Source organism: Malaya genurostris, chromosome 2 (genome assembly GCF_030247185.1).
Source record: "Malaya genurostris strain Urasoe2022 chromosome 2, Malgen_1.1, whole genome shotgun sequence".
Taxonomy (NCBI): domain Eukaryota; kingdom Metazoa; phylum Arthropoda; class Insecta; order Diptera; family Culicidae; genus Malaya; species Malaya genurostris.
The window spans coordinates 51,342,454-51,368,195 of NC_080571.1; the positions used below are offsets into that span (position 1 = coordinate 51,342,454).

Below are 25,742 nucleotides of genomic sequence, written 5' to 3' on the forward strand. Positions count from 1 at the left end.
CAAATTGAACTGACGAGTTTTGCATAAAGCAGTTCAATTTGTACTGTTATGCACTGATGAGTCAAAGACGAAACGTAAACATATCAAATTCGGTTATGTACCCTAGCACAAAATTTGGCTAACCATTTTAAAGAACTGCCAACTGGCTTGAACATGTAACTCAAAATAATCTTACAGAAAAAAAATAACATCGGCAGAGGTGAATATTTTTCAGTTCGCCTACTACGACAGAAACGCTCACGACGGCTCTGTTCTGCGGTGAGGAAAGTAATCAAGGAAACTGGACAAACCTCACTAAATAAAGGATGAGTGATTTTTTTCCTTATGTTGCCTGAATTTAGCTCGAGGTCTTGATAAAAAGTTTGATCGAGTTAGATACCTTTTTGTTTAACCGATTTTTGCTCGTAACATTCTTCATGTGTAGATGCATATTTTAGAAAGTAAAGCGAATAACTACACCTCAAAACTCAATGTCAGCAACTAATGCCGTCTTGGATAGCAACAAGAGCAGTTACGAGGAAATGGATGATGATGCGATCCTTCAACCAACTGACCCTCAACCATTGTTGGATCGAACAAATTAGTAAGAAATTCCAAAAAATGCTCAATACTGTTTTACAGGTACTCAAGGGGAATTTGCATCGCTCATAGAGTCCGTTGATAGAATTCTTTGATAGAGAATATCAAAGTACATTATGAGAGAGACATTCAACAGTGATACCAAAGATAAATAATAAAGACATGTACATGCTTATAAATATTTTTAAAAACTGTGGTTCGTTCCCGGTACCTTCTGAAATGACCGCACTCACCGCTTGGTGGAGCGCGAGATTAATTGCATTGTTATCATTTCAACCAAAGTGTGCCATAAAATCTCAATATATATAAATGAGCTACCGAATCGAAAGGGTTCTCACGGTTTGACATTTGCATTATGAATATATGATGGGAACTCAGCAGTGCAACCAATTTATCACCATTGGTACCAGTTTCACGGAGGACCGTAGATGTGCGCCAAAAAAAGATCGTGACTGTCATGTCTGGAAATTCGTTTGTGGTGATACCACATTGTTCATGATATTTTGGAATATGACTCATCATTTGGTTGAGGATTTTAAAGCAGTTATTGCCGGAACATGACGGGTTAATGATAATTTCTACAGTTCTATAGGCTCTAAGATTACATGCAACTGGATTGCTAATTCACGATCCCAATCAACCACATAGTAAGGGATTCGAGTGTACTGCAAATTAAGGTAGCGTACGATTCAGTGAAACGGAACAAATTTTAACTTATCATATCCGATTCTCTGGGGATTATACGAAAAAGGGTAATCGAACTGTTTTTCTATGACAATAAAATATTTTCGTCTCCGCAAAAATATCATACATTTCTACTGTTAGCTCAACAAAAGGCAAATAAAATCTCATCAAAAACTCCTACAATTTGCTTAATTTTTTTTACGAAAAACACTGGATATACTACAAAGCAAAACAAAACAGGCGTATATTCAAACTATATCTGTTACACTCTGTTATTACTATAGTACTGCACATTCCCTTCACCAAATTTTCTTTGTTATAGCAATAGATGATAGAAAAGGAAAAGTAACATAGAAAAAAATAGATGAATAAAATAAACACATGCATACATGCACTCCCTGCTCATTGTTGTTACTCCCACTCAGCGGCTCAGTGGTCGTAGAGATGGATGTGATTGTTGAATCCATTGTAGTTTTTTCTAGGTTTGCGGTAGTATTCTTCTGGTTGGAATAGGTAGTGTTAATGGCGGTGTTATGTATCGATATTCGTGGATGGGTTTTAGTACCCTGACCGGTGTCGTCGGGTGTTTGTTGAAGTTGGGTGGGAGTTGTTCTAGTTTCGTGGCTATTATTGTGCTGACTGAACGTAACGTGAAGTGACGAGTGAAGCTTTCTAGGTGTTGTTGCGTGAGTATTGGGACTAATCGCAGTATATTGTTGTTGTTGTAGTTGTTTTTGTTGATGTTGTTGTTTTGGTTGCTGCATTGGGAGTTGATGGTAGTCGTAGTTGGTGGTGGCTTTGAGCGTTGCTGTACTACCAGTGGAAGAAACCGTATTGGTGTTCACGGTTAGGGTTGAGCTTGGCTGAGGTGTGCTGCGACCTGATGACTCTTCAGTGTTTAGTAAAAGCGTTCTACTGCTGTTGCATGGAGGCTACGCATGCGGACGAAGGTTACAGGAGTTTGCGAACAATAGTTGATGGAACAAAAGAGGGCATATGCAAAAGAAAGGAAAACAGGACGGGTATTATTTATGGGTAGTTATTATGCACAGTTATCTTCTTCTTTGTTGATCACCAAAAATGGATTTCTATGTGATGCACTCGTTTACACAACTAAACGAAGACACTCTTTGTTGTTGTAGGATTATCAAACAAAACAGAAATCAAACTTGTACACGATACTTTTTTTGTAGGAAAATGTGCATTTCTACTTGCATGCCAATAACAATTTCACACGAACAAAATTATAAATCATCGGTTAATGTAACTGAACGAAATTAGGTTAATTTGGAATAAATTATTTTTGAGTGACATTCAGACAATTTGACAAACAGAATGACAGAAAATTAAGGTTTAAAAACTTAATTCTACTGGTAGAAACATTGCATCCGTTGATGTGGCGCAAACTTGAACCCATACCGATCAGCAGATCATAAAAAGTTCATAACGAACTTGTTATTGCCTGCTGGTCGGGAAGCTTCCCGATTGTAATATTTTTCGAGATACAAAATTAACATCGTTGATAAATTGACTCCAGCTCAATTAAGCACCAATCTTGTTCCCGTAAACCAAGATAGGACCCGCGTTAAAATTTACCTCGGACACTTCGACAGTCTCGCTGGTTCTTAGATCGATCACATCCCCGTAGGCCCGTCCCGCTATGCTGCACTTGTTGAACGTCATAATGTTCTGCGTCAGTGTTCCCGTTTTATCCGAGAAAATGTACTGTATCTGACCCAGCTCCTCGTTAAGGGTAGTCGTACGCGCTTTGGCGTGCGTTTTCGACTTTTCGTAGTACATCTGTTCGTCCCAGTTGATCAGAAACGATTGCGCGAAACGTATCACCTACAAAAAAAAATGGATCGAGTGTTTGATGCGTTTTGACACTAACCAGTTCGGTGGCAACACACTCACCTCTACTGACACGTATAAAGAAATTGGCACCACTGTATTCAGTACGATTGCGTATGAAAAAAAGACTAGACATCCGATTATAGTTGCACCTTGAAGGTAATCCTTTGGAATAATGTGTTCCCATGGCAGATAAATCTAAAAATAGAGATCGAAAAAGAAGTTCAACTCACGGTGGATCAAATGCATCAGAGTGGATACTTACTTGAAATTTGTAACCTACTAGCGCTTCCCAAATGGCGGACGCTATCGTACAGAATCCGCAAATGGATAACAGAAAAAATACTATCTGAAATTAGATAAATGAAGGTACACTCTTAAAAAATGTTGCATCTTCTTAGATGCACATAAAAGGAGCGTCGCGATTCACTTACATTCACAATACATAGCATGTAAAGATAAGTCATATCATTAACTTCACAGTTAATTTAACTGAAGTTTACATCGATACAGACGCAAAATTTATATTTACATGTTAGTATATGTAATATTGTGTCATCACCGAAAAAATTACGGCATACTTGAATTTACGTCAAGCGTAAATTTCATTTTTTCTAAGAGTGTAGTGATTGAAATGACGGATGTAAAAAAAGATTGTCCTTCAAAGTATAATTATGTTTCAACCAGTCTGTAGTGAATGATAATCAATAAATAGTTTCTAGTGACATATTGATTCATCAATTTCTAAGGATTGTTCAATACTAAGGATATTATTTTAGCCGAGTATAGGTTAGCAATGCAAAGTGAAGGTACTACATTCCGATGCGAAACATAACTTTATTTAAAAGATATTTTATTCAGGCCTATTTGCGTACAAGCTTTACGTGGCCGATTGAGCCGATTTTTTTAATAATTTTTTTTTGAGTTGGATCTCGTTGTCATTTTTTTTTCTAGGGGGAGAGGAGCTTCCATTTCCCTCCTACTTCGTTCGTGGTTCGTCTCGTCATCCATTGTCTTCTTTTCGTTGCTAGTTGCTGTAGATGTTCTATAGGGGATGATGATGGATTCATTGTTGTTGGTGGCTGTCACAGGTGTACTGGGGTTGCTTGGGGTTGATGTGAAGAAAGCACCGTTGTCCTTTGGTGTAGTTGTCTCCTTGTCCAGTTTATCACATGCCTTACCGTAGTGAACAGCTTTTTGGCAATATTAACATGTGGCCAACTGATTGTCATAGGTAACAAGTGATTTGCACGGAATTCGTGTATCTTGACCGGAAGTCACATAAGAATATATAGGCCTCTTCAAGCACATGCGTAACAAACGTACGCCATTGAAAATACCGGGGAAAAAACTTTTCCACTTTTCCTTTTCGATAGAGAGAATTTCTCCGTATTGGGACATAGTTTTGCGAATATATGAATCGGTGACGCTTAAGCGAAGATCATGCACACGCACTTCTATAGCACTATCATCCATATATACTGGAATGTTGTACTTAATCTTCTCGTGCTCCACATAGTGCACATTGTTATTATCTTTTGCGAATTGAATTTCATCCAACTCTTTATAAAACTGAATGCAAACAACATTATTTGTCTTATTGCATTGAAGTAAATGCACACATTTAATGTCAAGATGCATTTGCTCCTTAAGCAAACCTTCAAGTTCTCGTATCGAAGGTCGAATTTGGCACTGCCTGAAGTCCACAACAATTGTATTCTTTCGTGTCGGCGATAGCTTTTGTTCGTTTGGTTCACTCATTTCGAGGTCGTTCTATTGTTCACTACACAATACTGTACTTGGTTTCTTCTGTCCCGAACGTAAGCGGTTTTGTTTTATCGACTGACTTGGATGAGATGTGAAAGCGAACTGTGCCACACATAACTTTTTGTTTCAGTAGACTTCGCAGCCAACTCGTGAGTATACAGGATGGTAGAGCTTCGATCCTACGGAAACGATATTCGGCTTACGTTTTTGAATATACGCTTAAAGAATTCGGTACGTGTTTCTTAGTCAGAACTTATGGTATCCATGGAATTTGTAATCATCTGCAATGATCAGTTGCTGGCAGTTTGCAAATTACTGAGCCAACTACTAGAACTTATAAACAATGTATTCGATAAAAATGGCACAATAAAATCTTCAGTTACTGTTAAGCCTAGAGTCTAAATTCTTAAAAAGTATCTCGTTTGGCAAAGCATTTCTACGTGCTAATCATTAATCTCAATCGGGAATATTAACAGTGGAATCTACATCAAAGAGTGCATTCAAAAACCCTTAGGACTGGCCGGATTTGTCATCTTGTCACTATTCAACAGTTACAAAGAAATGGTACGGTAAAGATAATTCAGATTCCTCGTAACATTAATCCTATTAACTATCCATTTAGAAATTTTAGGAAATAATGACAGCTGATTTTAAGAAAATGCGAGAAGAGTCAAAAACAGTTCAAAATATAAAACAAAAGTGAATACAACATGTCCCTGAACACCTTGTTCATAAAGGGTATTAGTTGAGTCTATAAAATTGAAACTCATTGCCTGCGTCAATAGTTCATTACTTGTACTACAATAAACACATAAAACAAAATTGAATTTTATACGTGGCTTAATCTCTCGCACGATGTAATTCATAAAGACCGAATTTGTCTCTTGACATGAAATTTCATTTGAAATGAATTAGAATTAGATTATCGTGAATTTTACTGGTTTCGACTGTAACTGTATGAATTTAAACGCACCTTTTATCAGCCAGGCAGATATGTGCTTCTATGGTTCAGTCAATTAAAAGACGTACTTTGTGGTCCAACGATTCTCCGATCGAGTCGCGGCGGTCGCTATCCGTATTATTTTTTTTATTTCAGTAAATTTCAAGTCATGGAATTTTAGACACAATATTGAATGTTCTTTCACGTAAACTGCGACGCTTCATTTATTATAGAGAAATTATAGAGTTTTTTCGAAGTGTGTATGGTTTTCACTTTGTTCGAATTTAACCAGTCAATTTTTCTATTATTCCTTGAGTTAACGTATTGACTAGACATAACAAATCTGAATCAATTTGTTTTTCTAATCGATAGGATGTATGGAAAAGCTAAGACGAACACGAGTTTCATTACTTTATATGACTTTTATCAAGTGAAAAATCTGCTATCGCCAGTTTGTTTTCGTATCTCCTTCTACTCAGTCATTAACAGGAAACTGTTTTTTTGGAAAGGAAATGTTTGGAATTTTTTCCTCATATTCGAAAAAAAATGTCTCATTCAGATGATTGTAATCTGTTGATACAAAGGATAAGAAGGTTTCATGCTCCAGGGAGAGCAAGTTTAACCGAAACATACTTCAGTGGGATTTTTCCCATTCCAAAATCTACATTAAATAATAAACAATGTTGCACCTGTGTTCTGTATATGTTCAAATAAGCCAATACCTTCTTATATTGTACTAGTTCAAGATCGGTCAAATCGTTGAAAGTCGGTAGTAAAGTACAAATATCAAGGGGTTAGATCAAGATTTTTAAACCTGCTTGATGCAGTAAGCCTTATATAATAAGATGCTGAATAGACGTTTCGATAAAAATAAATATTTAACAATCGTCAGTAGATAAAACAAACAACTTCTACAAATATCCTAGAAACTATTTCTGCTACTAAAAATCAAGATCAATATTTTAACCATTAATAGAAACTATCAGGAATCAGAAATGCTTAGTAAAAAAGATTCCGCTATTAAAAATTACAAAAGGAGCCACGAAAAAATTACCGAAGAAGCGATAAGCAAACCTACGCTTCTTAATTGTCGCTGATTACAAATGAGAGCGTCGATATTTTTCTCTTTCTCTCTCTCCTACAGGAAAACATACTACAAAAACATTTATCCAAATGAGTACTTCTGAGGCTTTTCTTGCATACTATGTAAAATGCTAAGACCGCTCTGTGTAACTGGGATCTTGGGCCGTGTCAAATAATCGAACGAATTTAGTAAAAACTACTACTCTTATCACTTTTTTACTATGCAATAAATGGGTCCAACAGTTTGATTAAAAGCATCGATTTCTCAGAAGCCGATGTACTAATTGAATAAATTGCACTGGCTCTTAAATTCAATTTATCTCTTATTCTGAATCAAGATTATCAACTAATAATATATGATTTCAATAAAGAAACCGAGATTTTTTTTCCAAAAAAGATATAAGGAACAGATTTTGATGTTTCTCAAACTATTTCTGGTGTCTTTTGTAATCAAATAACAATCTAATCGCTTGAAAATTTTGCTCGCACGTCGCAATAATTCAAACTACCACCCGAGAAGTCGCAAGTAAGCTGGGATAGTCATTTACGTTCGGCACGTCAGGTGCATTTCGGTGCAAATATAATAAGTGTTCTGCAAGTAGCAGAAACTTTATGTCTGCCTAGCGGTTTATGTTGAACTGCTGGGTCATGTAACTGTTCAACATAAACTGTTATGTACTGACGAGTTGAAGACGAAGCATAAAGTATGTGGGCATTTACTACCGTTCATTAAGTTCTGTACTGTAAGGCAAAATTGAACAGTCTTAAGGATCGATTTTTCATTGATTGAGTTTAGCAATGTTGATCCACGAGGTAGCATTAGCAGTCCAACATAATCTACTAATGTGTTGCTTTAATCAATCGATATATTATCGAGGAGCATATATGCAAATTTCTTCATGCTTCGCCTTCGGCTCGTCAAAGCTTAAATCAGTTTAAATTGATCTGTTACCTCTGCCTAGCAGTTCTTGGCTTATCGGTTTAAATTGAACTGCTAGGCGGAGATAACATTTAAATTTGAACTGCTTTATGTCGATGGCGAAACGTGAAGAAATCTGAACGAAATATGTTTTTATTGTACAAACCAAAGAACTTTAAATGTTCAAATGCATTTCGAATACTTTATAGTTTTGTGAGTAAACTCGCGCTCAGCCAGTCTTTTAAAGATCTTGAACTTCCAACCACAAACCGTCCACATAGTAAAAAGCGTACTGATCCAATCGACACGAGTTTTTTTTTTATTTTGAAATATTTAAAAAAGTTGAAGTGCATGATTCTCTACGAAAATAAATCCTATACGATTTCTGAAAGGTCATAGAATTAGGAAAGTTTGGGTAGAAAGTAGTTATTTTTGTAACTTATTGAAATTTGTATTGAAATTGTCCAAGAAATAGAAAAATCAAATAACTCTTAAACGCCATTACGTAACACTATTATGCATTTTTCACAAATGCCTTCATATTATTTTGCTGCAACTTTTTCATTTGTAAAGAAACACTAATCAAATTAATGTCGAATGTCGATTATAAAATTAAGTTTGAAATAAAAATAATATCGATTTATTTCCTGTAAAGGCAGAAAGTAGCATTGAACTTAATTTTTCTTTTATCAGCAGATTGAAAAGGATACTATCGGAAAGCAGGACAGAAAAAAAATTATCGCGGAATTTCATTTCTACTATGGATCTGTTTTCCACTTTAGTTTCAGCGTATATGTTTTAGAGTGCTCAATTTGTTTATTGCAACTTGTATCAACACTCAATGTCGGGATTGCCGATAATTTGACAGAAAGTGGTTCAATATTTCTCTACATTGTATACAACCTTGTCAATCTGGTAGATGGTGCTACGAGAACTCGCCTGCCTCTCAATGCATGAACCGTGAGAGAATTTTTCTACATTTCTTCGCTCCATCGTATACTCTGAGTCCTTACCAAAATAGATACAGTTTTGCAAAGATCGGCACTGTGTGGAATTTACCAAGAGACAATCGCAAATTGACAGTTATCGTAGAAGATCGAATCGATGATTCGACTTGTTGATTCTCATGCTAGGTTCCAATATTTCAAAACCAGTGTGCGGAACATTTACAGACATATTAATAGGCACAACTTATACATAGGTTATATGCACAAAGTTAGAATAAGTGGCAACCTATGATATTTTTAAGAGAAATCACTATCAAATACGGGTTTCCACGTTATTTTTTAGTCATTTCTTTATTCAAATAACAATCCCCAGAAATTTTCTCAGAAATCAAAACATTTTTTTTTAATTTGGAAAATTATAATGGTTTATAATCTGTTAGAGCAAAACCAGTTGTTTGATTTTGTATAACAAAAGGTGAATTAATAATTAAAACGCCAACACTGCGAATAAAAACATTAAAAAAATATAATATATTTCTATAAAAAGTGTGTTATTAGCATTATTTTTTATTAGGCTTATTTAAGACGAATTCAAACTCACATGTTAGTTGGAATAATTTTACATTACCTATCCCCGTTTCCTAGGCACTTACAATTACCTCCGCTCATGATTTCCTTTATGATCTTCCCTGAGTTGCGCAAGAAATATCTGTACTCGTTATTAGTAACGATGTTTTGCAAATTTGCGAAAATCGATGAAAATGATCTTATGACAACCCACAACGAGAAAAAATTTATGAAAACCCGCAAAGAATGCTGTAACATGTCCAAGGAATTAGATGGAATGGTTTACAATGGCCGCACGAATCGCAATCCTGCTCGTTTTACCCCAAATGTACAGCAATTTTGGGGTTTCCTATAACATTCGCTCTGTAACTTGAAAAGAAGTCGAGTGCGGTATTCTGGAATAGCCTACTTTCATGTAAAAAAATCTGGAGAATCGATTAGAAAAACCCACACTGGACGCACGAAACGTTTCGGTGGTTATTTTACCCCAATTCCTCCATTTCATGAGATCCTTACTGTAAATCGTCCTTAAATTTTGGTAAAACTTTTGCAAGTTCGCTAAATCTAGCTTATCTTATGTAAAAAAAGTCTGGAGAATCGAATGGAAGAACCTACACTGGTCCCACAAAACGTTTTGATGACTATTTTACCCCATTTCTTCCATTTTATGGTATTTTATTGTAAATCGGCCTTAAATCATGGTAAAACTTATTGGAAGTTTATTAAACCTAGCTTATCTTATGTAAAAATGTCTGTAGAATCGAATGGAAGAATATACACTGGCCGCACGAAACGTTTTGATGACTATTTTACCCCATTTCCTCCCTTTTATGGTATTTTATTGTAAATCGGCCTTAAATCATGGTAAAACTTATTGGAAATAGTAGACTCGGTAAATAGTCATCAAAACGTTTCGTGCGGCCAGTGTAGGTTCTTCCATTCGATACTACAGACTTTTTTACATTATTTTTTTTTTTTTCATAAATACGTTTATTTCATAGGCAATATACATAAGTTTTTCTTCGCCGTGGCATCCACAATACATAGTAGTTTAAACCTAATACATTTCGAATATCATATTAGTATGTTGGTACTCATTAGTTAATCTAAACACTGTTTTTATCAAGCGAGTTGCTATTTTAAATTACATTAAATAAAATACATTTATTTTGTACATGATCTTATAACTATTTCAGGATTGTTTGTATCAGTTCACCACTTATATTCAATATCCTATAGTTGGCTATTGGTTGAACTCATGGAAGAGAAAACAGTTTAACATAAAATAAAATTTAAATTGGAACTCCAATGGATTTAATGAAATGATAAAGAAGTTTCATGTATGGAAGGTCACGACAAGCAAGAATGTCGCGAACTGGGACATTGGATAGTCTACCTTGGGTACGCAAGGAATTTATTAGTTGAGATCTGACATCACGAAACTCCACGCATGTCCAAACAACATGGTCAATATCGCGGTAACCTTCGCCGCAAGCACAATGATTAGTCTCGGAAAGTCCAATTCGAAGGAGATGTGCATCTAACGTGTAGTGATTGGACATGAGTCTGGACATCACACGAATGAAATCTCTACTCACATCCAGTCCCCTGAACCATGCCTTTGTCGATATTTTAGGAATAATTGAGTGCATCCACCGACCCAGATCATCTTTATCCCAAGAAGCTTGCCAGCTGGCAAGTGTTCTTTGGCGAGACGCGCTATAGAATTCGTTGAAAGCAATCGGTCTCTCATAAATTTCACCCTCAATAGCACCACGTTTGGCTAAAATATCGGCTCTTTCATTGCCTGGAATGGAGCAATGAGCCGGAACCCAAACTATTGTGATTAGATAATTATTATTCAATATGTCGTTCAGACACTGTTTTATTTTACCCAAGAAAAACGGTTCATTTTTGCCAGCAGCGTTTGAGCGAATGGCTTCAATTGCACTCAGACTATCTGTGAAGAGGAAATAATGGTTTGGAGATAATGTGACGATTACATTCAAGCTATAATGAACTGCTGCTAACTCTGCTATATAAACAGATGCAGGTTCTTGAAGCTTGAATGAGGCCGAAACATTATTGTTGAACATACCAAACCCTGTCGCTTCTTCCATTCGCGATCCGTCCGTGTAAAACATTTTCTCAGAGTTAATATGCCTGAACTTACTTGAAAATATTTTTGGGATTTCCATAGAGCGTAGGTGGTCCGGGATTCCACGCACTTCGCGCTGCATGGATGTGTCGAAAAATAAAGTTGAGTCAGGTACATTTAGGAGGCTGACACGGATAGGAATATATCTTGAAGGGTTGATTTCCTGTGACATATGGTTAAAATATACTGTCATGAATTTTGTTTGAGATCGAAGCTCGACTAGTCGTTCGAAATTATTAATTACCATGGGATTCAGCACATCACATCTTATTAGCAGGCGTGATGAAAGCTCCCAAAATCGATCTTTTAATGGAAGAACTCCCGCCAGAACTTCAAGACTCATTGTATGTGTCGAATGCATGCAGCCTAAAGCAATTCGCAAACAACGGTACTGAATTCGCTCAAGTTTGATAATATGAGAATTTGCAGCGGAACGAAAACAAACGCATCCATATTCCATCACTGAAAGTATCGTTGTCTGATACAATTTTATTAGATCTTGCGGATGAGCACCCCACCAAGACCCTGTTATTGTTCGAAGAAAATTTACTCTTTGTTGGCATTTCGTTATCAGATACCTAATGTGTCCTCCCCACGTGCATTTGGAATCAAACCACACCCCGAGGTATTTGAAAGTCAAAACCTGTTCGATTATTCTTCCCATCATATGAAGCTGAAGTTGCGCGGGATCATGCTTTTTTGAAAAGACGACCAGCTCTGTTTTCTCCGCAGAGAATTCGATACCAAGATGAACAGCCCAAACGGACAATTTATCTAAGGTATCTTGCAATGGTTTTTGCAGATCAATAGCTTTGGATCCAGTAACTGAAACCACGCCATCATCTGCCAATTGTCTTAGTGTACATGGGGTTACTAGACAGCTGTCAATGTCATTCACGTAAAAATTATAGAGGAGCGGACTGAGGCATGAGCCTTGCGGGAGACCCATGTAGCTAATTCTGATTGTTGCCAAATCGCCATGTGAAAAATGCATGCGTTTCTCTGACAAAAGGTTGTGCAAATAATTATTTATAACCGCTGGGAGTCCATGTTGGTGGAGCTTGTCTGAAAGAACATCAATGGAAACTGAATCAAATGCTCCTTTAATGTCTAAAAATACAGATGCCATTTGTTGCTTTTGAGCGAAGGCAATTTGGATGTCAGACGAAAGTAATGCAAGGCAATCATTCGTCCCTTTATTTCTACGGAAGCCAAACTGAGTATCTGACAACAAACCGTTAGTCTCGACCCAAGTGTCGAGACGTCGTAGAATAATTTTTTCGAACAATTTTCTGATGCAGGACAACATCGCAATGGGTCTATATGAGTTGTGATTGGAAGCTGGTTTCCCCGGCTTTTGAATGGCGATAACTTTCACTTGTCTCCAGTCAGGTGGAACAATATTTTGCTCAAGAAACTTGTTGAACAATTCCAACAAACGTCTTTTTGCGAGGTCGGGCAGATTCTTCACCAAGTTGAATTTAATTCTGTCCAATCCAGGAGCGTTATTGTTACAAGACATGAGTGCTATGGAAAATTCCATCATTGAAAAGGGGCTATCAATGGAATCATCATTTGAAGAAGACTCCCTAACAATGCTATGCGTAGGAACGGAATCTGGACAAACTTTCCTCGCAAAATCAAATATCCATCGATTCGAGTACTCCTCACTCTCATTTCCTACGTTACGATTCCTCATTCGTCTGGCCGTATTCCAAAGAGTGCTCATTGAGGTTTCTCTTGACAAACCTTCCACAAAATGTCTCCAATAGCTGCATTTCTTAACCCGAAGTATGTTCTTGTACTTGGTTTCTAAAACCAAGAATTTTTCAAAATTCTGAGGAGTTCCTCCTCCTCGTTTTAAAAACGTCTTGAAAGCATTTTGTTTCGCGTGTTTAGCATCTGAGCACTCTTTGTCCCACCAAGGATTTGGAGGTCTTCTGTTAGACGATGGACCAAGAAATCGTTTGGTTTGGGCTTGTTCTGCGGCCTCCAGAATCGAACAAACGAGGAAGTCATATTCTTCAAGTGGGGGAAGCTCTTCCATTGAAGTTAAGACACTTGAAATATTACTTTGGTATTTAATCCAGTCAATATTTTTTGTCAAATCATATGGAATATTAACTGAATTAGCAATGCCTTTGTTACTGCTAATTGAGATGATGATTGGTAAATGATCGCTACCATGTAAATCAGGAAATACTTTCCAGGTGCAATCTAGTCGAATTGAAGTCGAACAAAGAGATAAATCTAATGCACTTGGACGTGCAGGAGGTCTTGGGATCCGTGTCATGCTACCCATATTTAGTACCGTCATGCTAAAATTGTCGCAAATATTATATATTAGAGATGATCTGCTATCATTGTAAACGGAACCCCACATCATTCCGTGCGAATTGAAATCTCCTAAAATCAAACGTGGAGCAGGAAGGGCTTCGACAATTTCATTAAGCTGTCGTTGTCCAACTTGAGCTCTTGGAGGAATATATACCGAAGCAATGCAAATGTCCTTTCCTTTAATGTTTATTTGACAAGCAACAACTTCTATACTAGAAGTCGAAGGAATGTTTAATCTATAAAAGGAATAACATTTCTTAATTCCTAAAAGCACTCCACCATACGGGGAGTCTCTGTCGAGACGTATAATGTTAAAGTCATTAAAATTTAAGGCTATGTTTGATGTAAGCCATGTTTCGCACAAAGCAAATACATCACATTTTTGACTATGCAACAAAACTTTAAATGAATCAAGTTTTGGCATGATGCTTCGACAATTCCACTGCAGGACAGTGATTGAATCATTTGCGGCGGATGATAAATTATCCATCAAATGATACAAAACCTGTAAGAGCTGGCCATTGAGCTGATAACTGTTTCAAAAAAGTTCTAGCTATTGGAAGGAATGCTGTTATGATGGTCTTTAGAGGTTCAGAAATATTGAATGCAGCGAAAATCCATTCTACAATTTCCGAAAATTTCAGTAATCCTGTTGGTGAATGTGAAATGGAGCCCACTGGATTATTGTCTTTTCTTGAGCTAGTTCCTGGATTGGTTTGTGAATTTGACAAACCAGGAGGCACAGTTTTTGGTTTTAAATTTGGCTTTTTAGCTTTAACACGGGGATCTTTTTTTGAAGGTATAATTTTAGGTGTCTGTTTTGGTATTTTGTGGTTTGTTAATCTCCTCTTAACAGACCCTTGAGGAGTGACAAACGAGGTATCTTCACTATTTCCGTCAGAGTCAGATTCCTCTGGCTCCGCAAGATTTGAAAAACCGTTTTCGGTTTCCAAAGGGGAGACATGTATGACCGTTTTGAGCATTTCTGCATATGTGCGCTTAGACCGTGCTTTTAAAGAAAGCTTCATTTTGTCTTTACGCAGCTTAAATGCAGCGCACACTGAAAGATCATCATGAGGGCTTTCCCCACAATAAACACATTTTTCAACATCTTTATCGCAAAGATTATCCTTATGAGGCCCTTGACATTTGATACATTTGGACTTATTACTACAGTAAGTAGCTGTATGTCCGAATTTTTTACAGTTCGTGCAATTCATAACATGCGGTACGAAAAGCCGAACAGGAAGACGAATTTTATCGATATAGACATGGCTAGGCAATGCAGATCCGGCAAATGTTACGCGAAACGAATCTGAGGGACGATAAGACTTTTTTCCATCGACAATAGATGCTGAGTACAATTGTTTGCACTCGAGTATCTTAACTCCCTCAAGCATGGAGTTTTTAAAACGGCCAACTCCATTTTTAAGTAAATCATCTGCTGTCAGACTTGCTTCAGTCACAACACCGTCAATTTCTACCTCCTTCGATGGAATGTAAACTCGATATTCAATAGCAAATAATTTACAGGTTACAATATCGTTTGCCTGTTTCAAGTCGTTAACTACAACTCGAATTTTATCTCTATTAACCTTACAGATTTCTTTAACTTCAGAGAAATGTGATGTCAAATCCTTTGTAATTTGCATCAAGTTTAAAATCTTTTCTTTTTTTCGAAGATAGACTATCCATGGCCCAGTGGTACCCTGTGGATAATGTTTAGCCCTCGGAGTATTTAAACTTTTACTAGTATCCGGAATCGGATTCGGATGATCTTCCATGAGATCATCCATTACATTAAATTTTTTTTGTAAATTAATAATACCAAAATAAAAACTTATGTTTAGTAAAATTTCAGATATAAGAAATAAAAAATAAATTAAATTAAATCTACCTTGTAGCTGATGTCTCTGTTCCTTTATCGTGAAGAACGACGTGAAGCTCTTCCAACGATTTCCAATTGGCAGTCTTTTGCTGTTTCCAATTGGCAGTCTTCTGTCGTTTACTGCTATCTCAGTTGCTCTGCCGTCGTTGTGAACACCACTGCACTTGCTGTGCTGCCTGTACCTGACCCCAGGTACAGTGCTTTTGCTCTTGGTGGCGATCAAATGCGATGCTTGCAGTGTAGCACCTCGCGATATATGCCGTCTCTTTTGATCCTACGCAGCGTACAAATTCTGGTACCTGGTAGATCAGCACTGGGTTGCTTTAGCACCTCTGTGCCTTTGCACCCCTTCGTCTTCGCACCTTTATGCGATGGCACCTCTGTGACTCGTCACTTCTATGCTCTCGCACCTCTGTGTCTCTACACCTCTGTGCGTATGAACGGGATGGCCTTCGTTGCTAGCTTTCCAGTCGGGAAACGCCCCGAATATTGCGTTTGCTATGGGCAGTTTAACTACCTGAAGCTTAGAATTGTCTCGGTAGCAGCCGTTAACTCACGAGCCAGTACAATCGAAACACAACCTCTTCGCTTGAATGGTTTTTACTGAATGACTTTTTTACATTAGATAAGATAAATTTAGTAAACTTCCAACAAGTTTCACTATGATTTAAGACCGATTCACAATAAAATACCATAAAAGGGAGGAGATGGGGTAAAATAGTCATCAAAACGTTTCGTGCGGAGACTGTAGGTTCTCCCATTCGATTCTCCAGACTTTTCTACATAAGATAAGCTAGATTTAGCGAACTTGCAAGAAGTTTTACCAAGATTTAAGGACGATTTACAGTAAGGATCTCATGAAATGGAGGAATTGGGGAGAAATAATCACCAGGAAGTTTCGTTCGACTAGTGTAGGTTTTTTCATTCTATTCTTCAGATTTTTTACATAATATAAGATAGTTTTCGTATGCTTTCAACGTGGGTCGCTTGAGACTTAAGGATGATTTAGATGAAAATTTCACATATTGGAAGAATTGCGTTAAAATAGCCACCAAAACGTTTCGTGCGGCCAGTATAAGTTCTGGCATTCGATTCTACAGACTTTTATACATAAGATAAGCTAGATTTAGTAAACTTCCAATAAGTTTTACCGAGATTTAAGGACGATTTACAATAAGATATTATGAAATGGAGGAAATGGGGTAAAATAGCCACCAAAACGTTTCATGTGCCAGTGTACACTCTTCCATTCGACTTTCCAGACATTTTTTACATAAAATCAAGCTGTTTTAGTAGACCGCACTCGATTTCTTTTCAAGGTACAGAACAAATACTACAGAAAACCCTAAAACTGCTGGGCATTTGGGGTAAAACGAGCAGGATGGTGATTCGTGCAGCCATTAAAAAACATTCCATTGAATTTCTTGGATTTTTTTTACATAAGAAACACTCTTGTTTGTTGCCTTTTTCCATGGTTCCCGATTTTTTGCGGGTTTCCTGTTTTGTTCCCACTGTGCAACCTCTGAAAAGCAAGAAGCACCTGTGTCAAGTTTGGTAAGAGCACATTAAATTATATTACTGGAGTTATAATGCAACATACATAAACATGCACCAATATTGTTCATGTAGCGATTGTGATGCCATACAGTTGTAGAATGATTCTATCGCAATTATCCACTTCCCATGTAGAATCGGAACGCAAAACGAAAATGAGCGACCGTTTGTTGTTTCGGAGCGAATCCCCAAAGCAGCGTGCTAACTCGTGATGCTCAGAGGGGTCATCGAGAGATATTCGCTCTCGTACTTGTGTCCATCCCATGTTAAATTAACCATGCCTGTTATTTGTTGCTGAGATGATATCCGTCTCTCTTTGATGGTACTGATTGAATCGTATCAAGAGTTGCGCTAGAGAGCGTTCTTTGATACGATAAAAGCCATTCTTGTCAACACATTTTATTTTTTCCGAGTTATAACATTTTAAAAACCCTTCTTAATCCACCTAGTGGTGTGATAATGCCTTTCTCTTCATTCATAACAGTCTCATGAAAATATATTTCATACTTTTATTAAATAATTTCGGACACTAATTTTGACACCAATTGATTCAGATTGATTCGAGTAGTTCACAAAAGCATGCTTCAGTGTTTATGTCACACAGTAAGCATTTTTTTCCAAACTAGTGCTTTACATTTGCGTTGCCTATTTGTATGAGAACAGTGATGCTAATCTAAAAAAAGCCTTCTTAGTCCACTTAGTGGAATTTTAATATATCTTGAAAAATCACCATAGTACATGAAATTTTCGAAATCGAAAAAAAAATTTTGATGCCAAAAGGCTTAGAATTGCATGAAACGTCGAGATTTAGTGTCATCTCGAAAAAAATTTTTTTTGAAAAAGTCGACTTTTTGGGACTTAGAAAAAATATGAAAATTTTTCTAAGTCCCAGAAAGTTGATTTAAAAAATAAAGTTTTTTTTGAGATGACACTAAATTTCGATATTTCATGCAGTTTTAAGAGTTTCGGCATCAAAAAAAATTTTCGATTTTGGAAATTTCAATTTTTCCCTATGGTGCTTTTTCAAGAACGAAAATTGTCAAACCTTTACCACCGGGCAGCACCCCTTACGCATGTCCGATTTAGGTCAAATTTTGCATGAAGGCTTTTTTCGAGGTGCTTAAACTTTTGAGCACTAGAACTTAACGAAAAAATTTTGGCACCCATATATATATATATATATATATATATATATATATATATATATATATATATATATATATATATATATATATATATATATATATATATATATATATATATATATATATATATATATATATATATATATATATATATATATATATATATATATATATATATATATATATATATATATATATATATATATATATATATATATATATATATATATATATATATATATATATATAAAAGCGGTAAAAATCAATGTGTTTTGTCGGTTACGTCACTTATACCATCATATATCTGGAACCAAAAGTCACAACCATTCGAACTTGATCAATGGCCCGACAGTAGCTTTCAAACGAGCCGAAGTTTGTTAAAATCGGTTCAGTCATCTCTGAGAAAATTGAGCGCGTTCAAATAGCTTCTAAAAGTGCACACACACATACACACAGACATTTTCCGATCTCGTCGAACTGAGTCGAAAGGTATATAACCCTACGGGTCTCCGAGGCTCCGTTCGAAAGTCGGTTTTCCAGCAATTCTAATACCTTTCTATAGAGAAAGGCAAAACGAGTGACATTATTTTCACATTTCTGGTATATATCACCCTGTAATTACTGAACCGGAAGTCTGATCCGCATGATATTTCGGAACTTTGTATGGGACCATAAGACCTTTCATTTGAATCTAAGTTTGTTAAAATCGGTTTAACCATCCCAGAGTAATGTGAGTGACATTATTATCACATTTTTGATGTATTAAATCTAAGATTGCGAAAATCGGTTTAGTAATCTCCGAGAGAAGTGAGTGACATTATTTTCACATATTTGGTGCATATCACCCTGTAATTCCGGAACCGGAAGTCAGATTTAAATGAAATTCAGAAACTATGTATGGGACCATGAGACCTTTTATTTGAATGTAAGTTTGTGAAAATCGGTTCAGCCATCTCCGAGTAAAAAGGTTGACATTATTTTCACATTTTTGGTGCATATCACGCTGTAATTCCGATACCGGAAGTCGGATCCAAATGAATTCAGGAACGTTGTATGGAACCGTGACCATGAATCCTTTCATTAGAGTCTAAGTTTGAGAAAATCGGTTTAGCCATCTACGAGAAAAGTGAGTGACATTTTTATCACAATTTTTGTACATATCACCCTGTAATTCTGGAACCGGAAGTCGAATGCTTATGAAATTCAGGAACTTTGTATGGGATCATGAGACCTTTCATTTGAATCTAAGTTTGTGAATATCGGTTAAGCCATCTCCGAGAAAAGTGAGTGACATTTTTTTTTCACATTTTTAATGCATTATTTCCCCCTTTTTGTGCATATCACCCTGTAGCTCCGGAACCGGAAGTCGGATCCAAATGAAATTCAGGAACTTTGTATGGGGCTATGAGACCTTTCATTTGAATCTAAGTTTGTGAAAATCGGTTAAACTATCTCCGAGAAAAGTGAGTGACATTTTTTTTCACATTTTTAATGCATTATTTCCTCCTTTTTGGTGCATATCACCCTGTAATTCCAGAACCGGAAGTTGGATGCTAATGAAATTCAGGAACTTTGTATGGTACCATGAGACCTTTCATTTGAATCTAAGTTTGTGAATATCGGTTAAGCCATCTCCGAGGAAAGTGAGTGACATTTTTTCACATTTTAAATGCATTATTTCCCCTTTTTGGTGCACATCACCCTGTAGCTCCGGAAGTCGGATCCAAATGAAATTCAGGAACTTTGTATGGGGCTATGAGACCTTTCATTTGAGTCTAAATTTGTGAAAATCAGTTAAGCCATCTCCGAGAAAAGTGAGTGACAATATTTGTCACACATACACACACACACACACACACACACACACACACACACACACACACACACACACACACACACACACACACACACACACACACACACACACACAGAGACATTTGCTCAGTTCGTCGAGTTGAGTCGAATGGTATATGACATTCGGCCCTCCGGACCTCGGTTCAAAAGTCGGTTTTTTCAGTGATGATATAGCCTTTCTATACACTGGGGTCTCTTTTTACGCGGTTTTTTTATGCGGTTTCTTTTTACGCGGCTTTTCTTACGCGGATTTCCCAAGTTACGCGGTTCTGTTTTATGCGGTACGTATCCTCCGCGTAAAAAGAGACCCCAGTGTATGAGAAAGGCAATAAGTGCATGCAAAAATTTATCCTCCGTCTTTTAAAATCAGTCATAAATCGAATTGGTTTCCCTTGAGCTTAACCAGTTTATTTGCTACCAATTAAATGGCAGTTCAAGTACTCATTACCGGGTTTACGTGCGTTCAGCTAAAGAGTGCTGCCTCCTAATATGCGTGGTTTGATTTACTCAAACCATTGCATTGAACAATTCCACCCGAAAATGTCGAAATAAGAGAAAACTTTACGCTACGGAAATAGTAGATGCATTTCTCAATATCGCTCTTGCTTGGCATCCGTTTTATAGCCTCGATACACATTCTGAACTACGTTATTGAAAATATTTGAATTCCATTCACTGGATAATAAATGCAGAACGGTATCAAATATGCAATTGATAGATGATAGCGTACATGTGAGATCATACATATCACCAAGATGCGCTGTGCAATCTCGAATGGCTCTAGTTGATGTGATGTATATAAGGCTATTAATATTCATGCAATCAGCATTCGCTTTTCGTTGTAAATAACTCTATGAATAATATGACTGGTTGAAAAATAGAATCAAAGTCCTGATCCCGGTACAGGCACAACAATCAAACTTACCCCTATAATAATAAAATTCAATAGTCTATCAATGGTAGTCCGCTTGAACTTGGTTTTCCCCGAGTTCTGCATCAGCTTGGTATCCTTGCCAGCGAAGATAACCACACCGTAGCACCACTGGGTGTTTCGGATGATGCAACCCCTCAGCAGGATCTTCTCGTTGTCCAGCGGGTACCGTTGATTCTTCCAGGTCAGGGTGCCTTCGAACTTGTTCAGCAGATTGTTCGGTGGCTCGCACACGATCTCCCCGTTGAACTTCCACAGCAGATCCTCCTGGTTACCCATGACGGCCGTTTCTACGAGGCATTGCTTGCACTTGAGATTCGTCTCCCCGTCCAGTTCGGCCGTTTCAATGAAGCACAGCCCATTCGGTTCACTCGAGGACAGCAGAAGAATGTCCGCCGCGACAAACTGGTCGTTGTCCATGCGGATGATGTCGCCGACCTGCACGCCGGACCACTTCTCGTCCACGAGCTTACCGTGGCGGAGCGTTTTAGACCGGCGATTGTTAACCTGTGAGTCCGACATGTGCCGTTGCTGAAATAGAGACAAGATCCAACATGTAGACAATGAGAAGGTACAACGGGACCACTATCATAATCTAACACTTACAAAATCATCGTATGCATCCTTGATGGCCGTCAGCATCAGCACCCCGATCAGGGGAATCGCCGTGGTGACCGGTGTCAACGATGAAATTGCCGGTATCAATTGCAGGATCAGTAGGCATAAAAAATAGAAATTGGCAAGACGTTGGAACTGTTCCAGCAGGTTCAAAGGCAGAAATGTTAAAATGCTATACTTGGACGTTTTGATGTAGTTGTTCTGTGATTGCCCGAAACAAAAGAAAGATGGTGTAAATGTGTTGTCAATTTCCTGCTGGGTTGCATCTCAACTTACCGCATATTTAAACTGTGTGTTATATTCTCTATCGTTGGCTCGTATTCTACGTTCATTTTCTGCAAAACGGAGAAGGAAAATAAAACGGATAAGTTAAAAAACGTTTTGATGAATGTTTTCCTACGAATAAAAGCTATCTAGCAGAGGTATAAAATAAAAAGGACGATTAAAACAATTTAATAATTTCAGAATTTGGAAAAGCCATGGGGTAGCAAACCTTAACGAGTACGATGTATTGCCCTCACGGGGAGCTAGAGCTTTTCATCGATTCGATTCTATCCACTCTAATAGAGCACTTACGTTCAGCGGAAGTAAGCCACGCCGTGCAAATATTACGTTAAGAAAGAATAAACATCCATCACCGGGATCGGACAAAAGAACCGTCTATAAAGTGCTCAGGTCAGTGCGGCAAGATTGCATTATGCTGTGAAACGTCTCCAAACTAAAAAGCTGCCAGGATTAGGGTAGCCAACGTGAGCACTATACGACGACTGCATTACGGAATAACGTAGCATTCGAACGTCCCCTGCCTTGATCGATAAAAGCGATTAGTGCTAGGCTATACATAAAACTATGTTCAGGTTCGTATGGTGTTGGGTGTAATGTGTGAAGATGCATTTACAATCAAACAGGATATTGCAGAGTGTGGTTATCCGGTGCCCGATATGGGAGAGTCGTACACTTAATGCGGGCCTAGGAAATTGAGTCTGTAATTGCCGCCTCAGGAATGAATAGAATGTTCATTTTGCTGAAATAAGTACCTCTATAATAGGTCGTTTCCAGTAAGATACTGTTCCAAATTGCAGTTCTATATAGAATACTAGGTATTACTTTTGTAGGAGAAGTTGCACGAATAAGTTCCCACATGAAGTGCATTCTTCTAAAATTTGGATTTTTCTTGTCGGTATTTGGAAATGCCGGAATTGGGACACGAATATTTTTCGCATCTGTCAATATAAAGCACTATGCTAGGTATTTGACAAAATTGCGATGATTGTTTGGGCATTTAATTTAGAATCCTCCAGAGGCTCTTTGAAAACAGAGTGAATTAATCGAACCGCTTTCAATAGCGTAGTCTCGATTCACATTACAGGCATACGGTTTTTGAGGATTATGTTATATAATTATGTGGATTATGGATTATGTTATATAATAATCGGCTTCTAGAGAATGTAATTATTCAAAGTTAGTAGATTTTTAAATATAATTTATGTTGATTTGATTTCAATCTAAATTTTGATCCAGCCAAACAGAAAGAATATTTGTTCTGGCTGAATTTGTTATTGAAATAAATTGGCTAGTTATTACATGTCAACAAAAGTTGAGTTGATGATATTGGCAATTTTTATGTTGATTCAATCCTGCTATACCTTTATATCAAGAAAAAATTTGGATTAATTATGATCTTGTACGTTTAATGATACAACAAAGTGTACTGTTGAAATGAACCAGAGCAATTGTTCCATCGCCAGCAATTGTTCCAGTTTGTAAACGTTTTATTAGTAAAACTTCATCTGCTTCTTCCATTTCCTATGGACTTTTCAACACTTCAAGCGCATGTACTAAGAATTGATAATATTTTTGAAAATTGTATAACATTACATAACACATTTTCTTTTTAAAAAAATTTTTGATGCAGGATATCTATTTTGACCGGATCGCATGGAATCATTGAATATTATAAAAATTAAAATTCCAGGGGTTTGTTGTGGTATGTAAAGAATTCGTTCATCTCGCGACAAGAGGGGCTTACTACAAATCGCCTTACCTTTTCGATTATTACGGAGCCATAAAAAATGTTCTTAAAGTTTCCAATACTGCACAAAAGCTTGTTTTTTTAAGAATTTTAAAACATATATAAATCGAAATTGAATCCCCCGCAGGTCACCCAAGTAACATTTTTAATATTAATAATACTTGTAGCTGTCCTTAATGTTACATCATAAATCTTGTGTTGAAATCAGCCATCTGCTAGACGAAAACAACGAAGAAGTATGTAAACATAACTAAAAGTTTGTTGATGCTAAATACCAGGGAGTTGTCTAAACAAAGTTGATTTTTATTTATTTGATTATAATTGTGATATCGTTATGAAATGTGCGGTGCCGAATTGTAATACTGACTCTCACAATCGATGATGTGTTGTATTTTTCTTCATTTTGTTTTTTTTGCTCTCACTGACTTGCTAGTTTTGAAGGCCCCAAAGGCCCGAGATGTTGGCTACGATCAATGTGATAGAAGCAGGTGGGGCAAACACAACTCGTTTGTGTTAGTGAAATGAAGTTTTCTTTAGCAAGCCAAGTAAAACTTATAATCACGTGCTCACTTTCGCCACACCGTTCGAACTAGTTGACATTGAATCAAAGCATGTTTATTTTTCATGTATGTCATCATACCGAACTATTTACAATGTTTTGATTTCTAACACAAGCAAGCCATGTGGTCTGCCCCACCTGTTTATATCACATTGAGTTACGATAGCACTGGCTAGAGCGCCTTATTATTGCCACCGGGCTGATTAAGGTGAAATGTAGCGGAATGCGAAAATCGCGACCGATTTTCGAAAAACCAAAAACACTTAAGTTTTCGAAATCAAATTTATCATAACTAAATTTACATAAACTTTTCCGCATTTTTTTTATTGCTTGCACGCTGCTGTTTCGTATTGAGGTGGTGTGAGAAATTCACGGTGGGCACGGTGGCATTATATCGTGAGCAAAAATTACATATAAAATAATGACGCGAATTTATGCAGCATTGGGTTTTGTGTTGAAATAAAAACGAGTTGAATACAATAAAATGGGTATCGTTTATTTTCTAGGTAACTGTCATTTATAATGCTAATAATGTCCAATTCTGTTGAGTTCAATGCATTGATGTTGCTGAAGCGATAAAGCTTGGCTGTGTAATATCGTATAACGGGTATTATTTTAGATTGTAGCAATTTTTATAATAAAACTATAACTTCATCATTGACAAGCTACTGAATGAAATGAATACAAGCCAAGTATTATCGTTCATTAACCTGTGATACAAACAATGTGATAAAAATTGAGAGTCAGCTTCCAGCCAGTCAGCATGGAAAACTTATTGGAATTCATTGGTTTTTCAATTATTATGAATAAATACTTTTACGTAAATACTTTTACGTAAATTCTATCTCATCGGCGGGAAGAGCTTGGTGAACTACTGGCAAAGATATCGAAAATACTTGAATGTTCTCTTGTCTTCAATCGTTCTTTTGAAGAAGAATCCATGCTTGCAACTAAGCTCAGGCATATACATGGTTAGCAAGTTATTCAATACATATACATATAACTTCATGTTAGTCATTCATAATTACTAATGATTTATAGCTCTAGTATAAGAGTAATCACTAACAATAACGATTGAATTATCATATATTCAAAGTGTGATGGATTCAAAAATCCATTACGTCCAGTCTTTTTTACAAGCCAATATAACGAGAGGTAAACCCACTGCGCTCAATCATTGAAAAAAGTTCTTGTTTCTATGTGTCCGTTTTTCTTGGTATGCTTTGTGCGACGGTTCGTTCAACTGAAGCAGATAAAATTTTGCGCGCATTTTATGACGCTACATTTCACCTTAAAACTTTAAACTCCACGAAAGCCTACTGAAACTCA

The 25,742-nt window shown here is 36.9% G+C and overlaps 1 protein-coding gene across 11 annotated transcripts in view; it reads right to left on the bottom strand.

Moving 5' to 3' along the window:
* Positions 1 to 25,742, bottom strand: part of LOC131431197 (phospholipid-transporting ATPase ID) — a 133,292-nt gene that overhangs the window by 13,906 nt on the left and 93,644 nt on the right. For 10 of the 11 annotated variants that reach the window (XM_058596776.1, XM_058596775.1, XM_058596770.1 and 7 more), the window contains 7 exons: positions 22,099 to 22,157; positions 21,811 to 22,023; positions 21,199 to 21,735; positions 3,380 to 3,463; positions 3,178 to 3,312; positions 2,860 to 3,108; positions 1,653 to 2,195 (listed from right to left, as the gene is read on the bottom strand). In XM_058596776.1, the coding sequence (XP_058452759.1) occupies positions 1,653 to 2,195; positions 2,860 to 3,108; positions 3,178 to 3,312; positions 3,380 to 3,463; positions 21,199 to 21,735; positions 21,811 to 22,023; positions 22,099 to 22,157 (1,820 nt within the window). The remainder of the gene's footprint in view (positions 1 to 1,652; positions 2,196 to 2,859; positions 3,109 to 3,177; positions 3,313 to 3,379; positions 3,464 to 21,198; positions 21,736 to 21,810; positions 22,024 to 22,098; positions 22,158 to 25,742) is intronic. The other variant, XM_058596774.1, reaches the window with a different exon arrangement.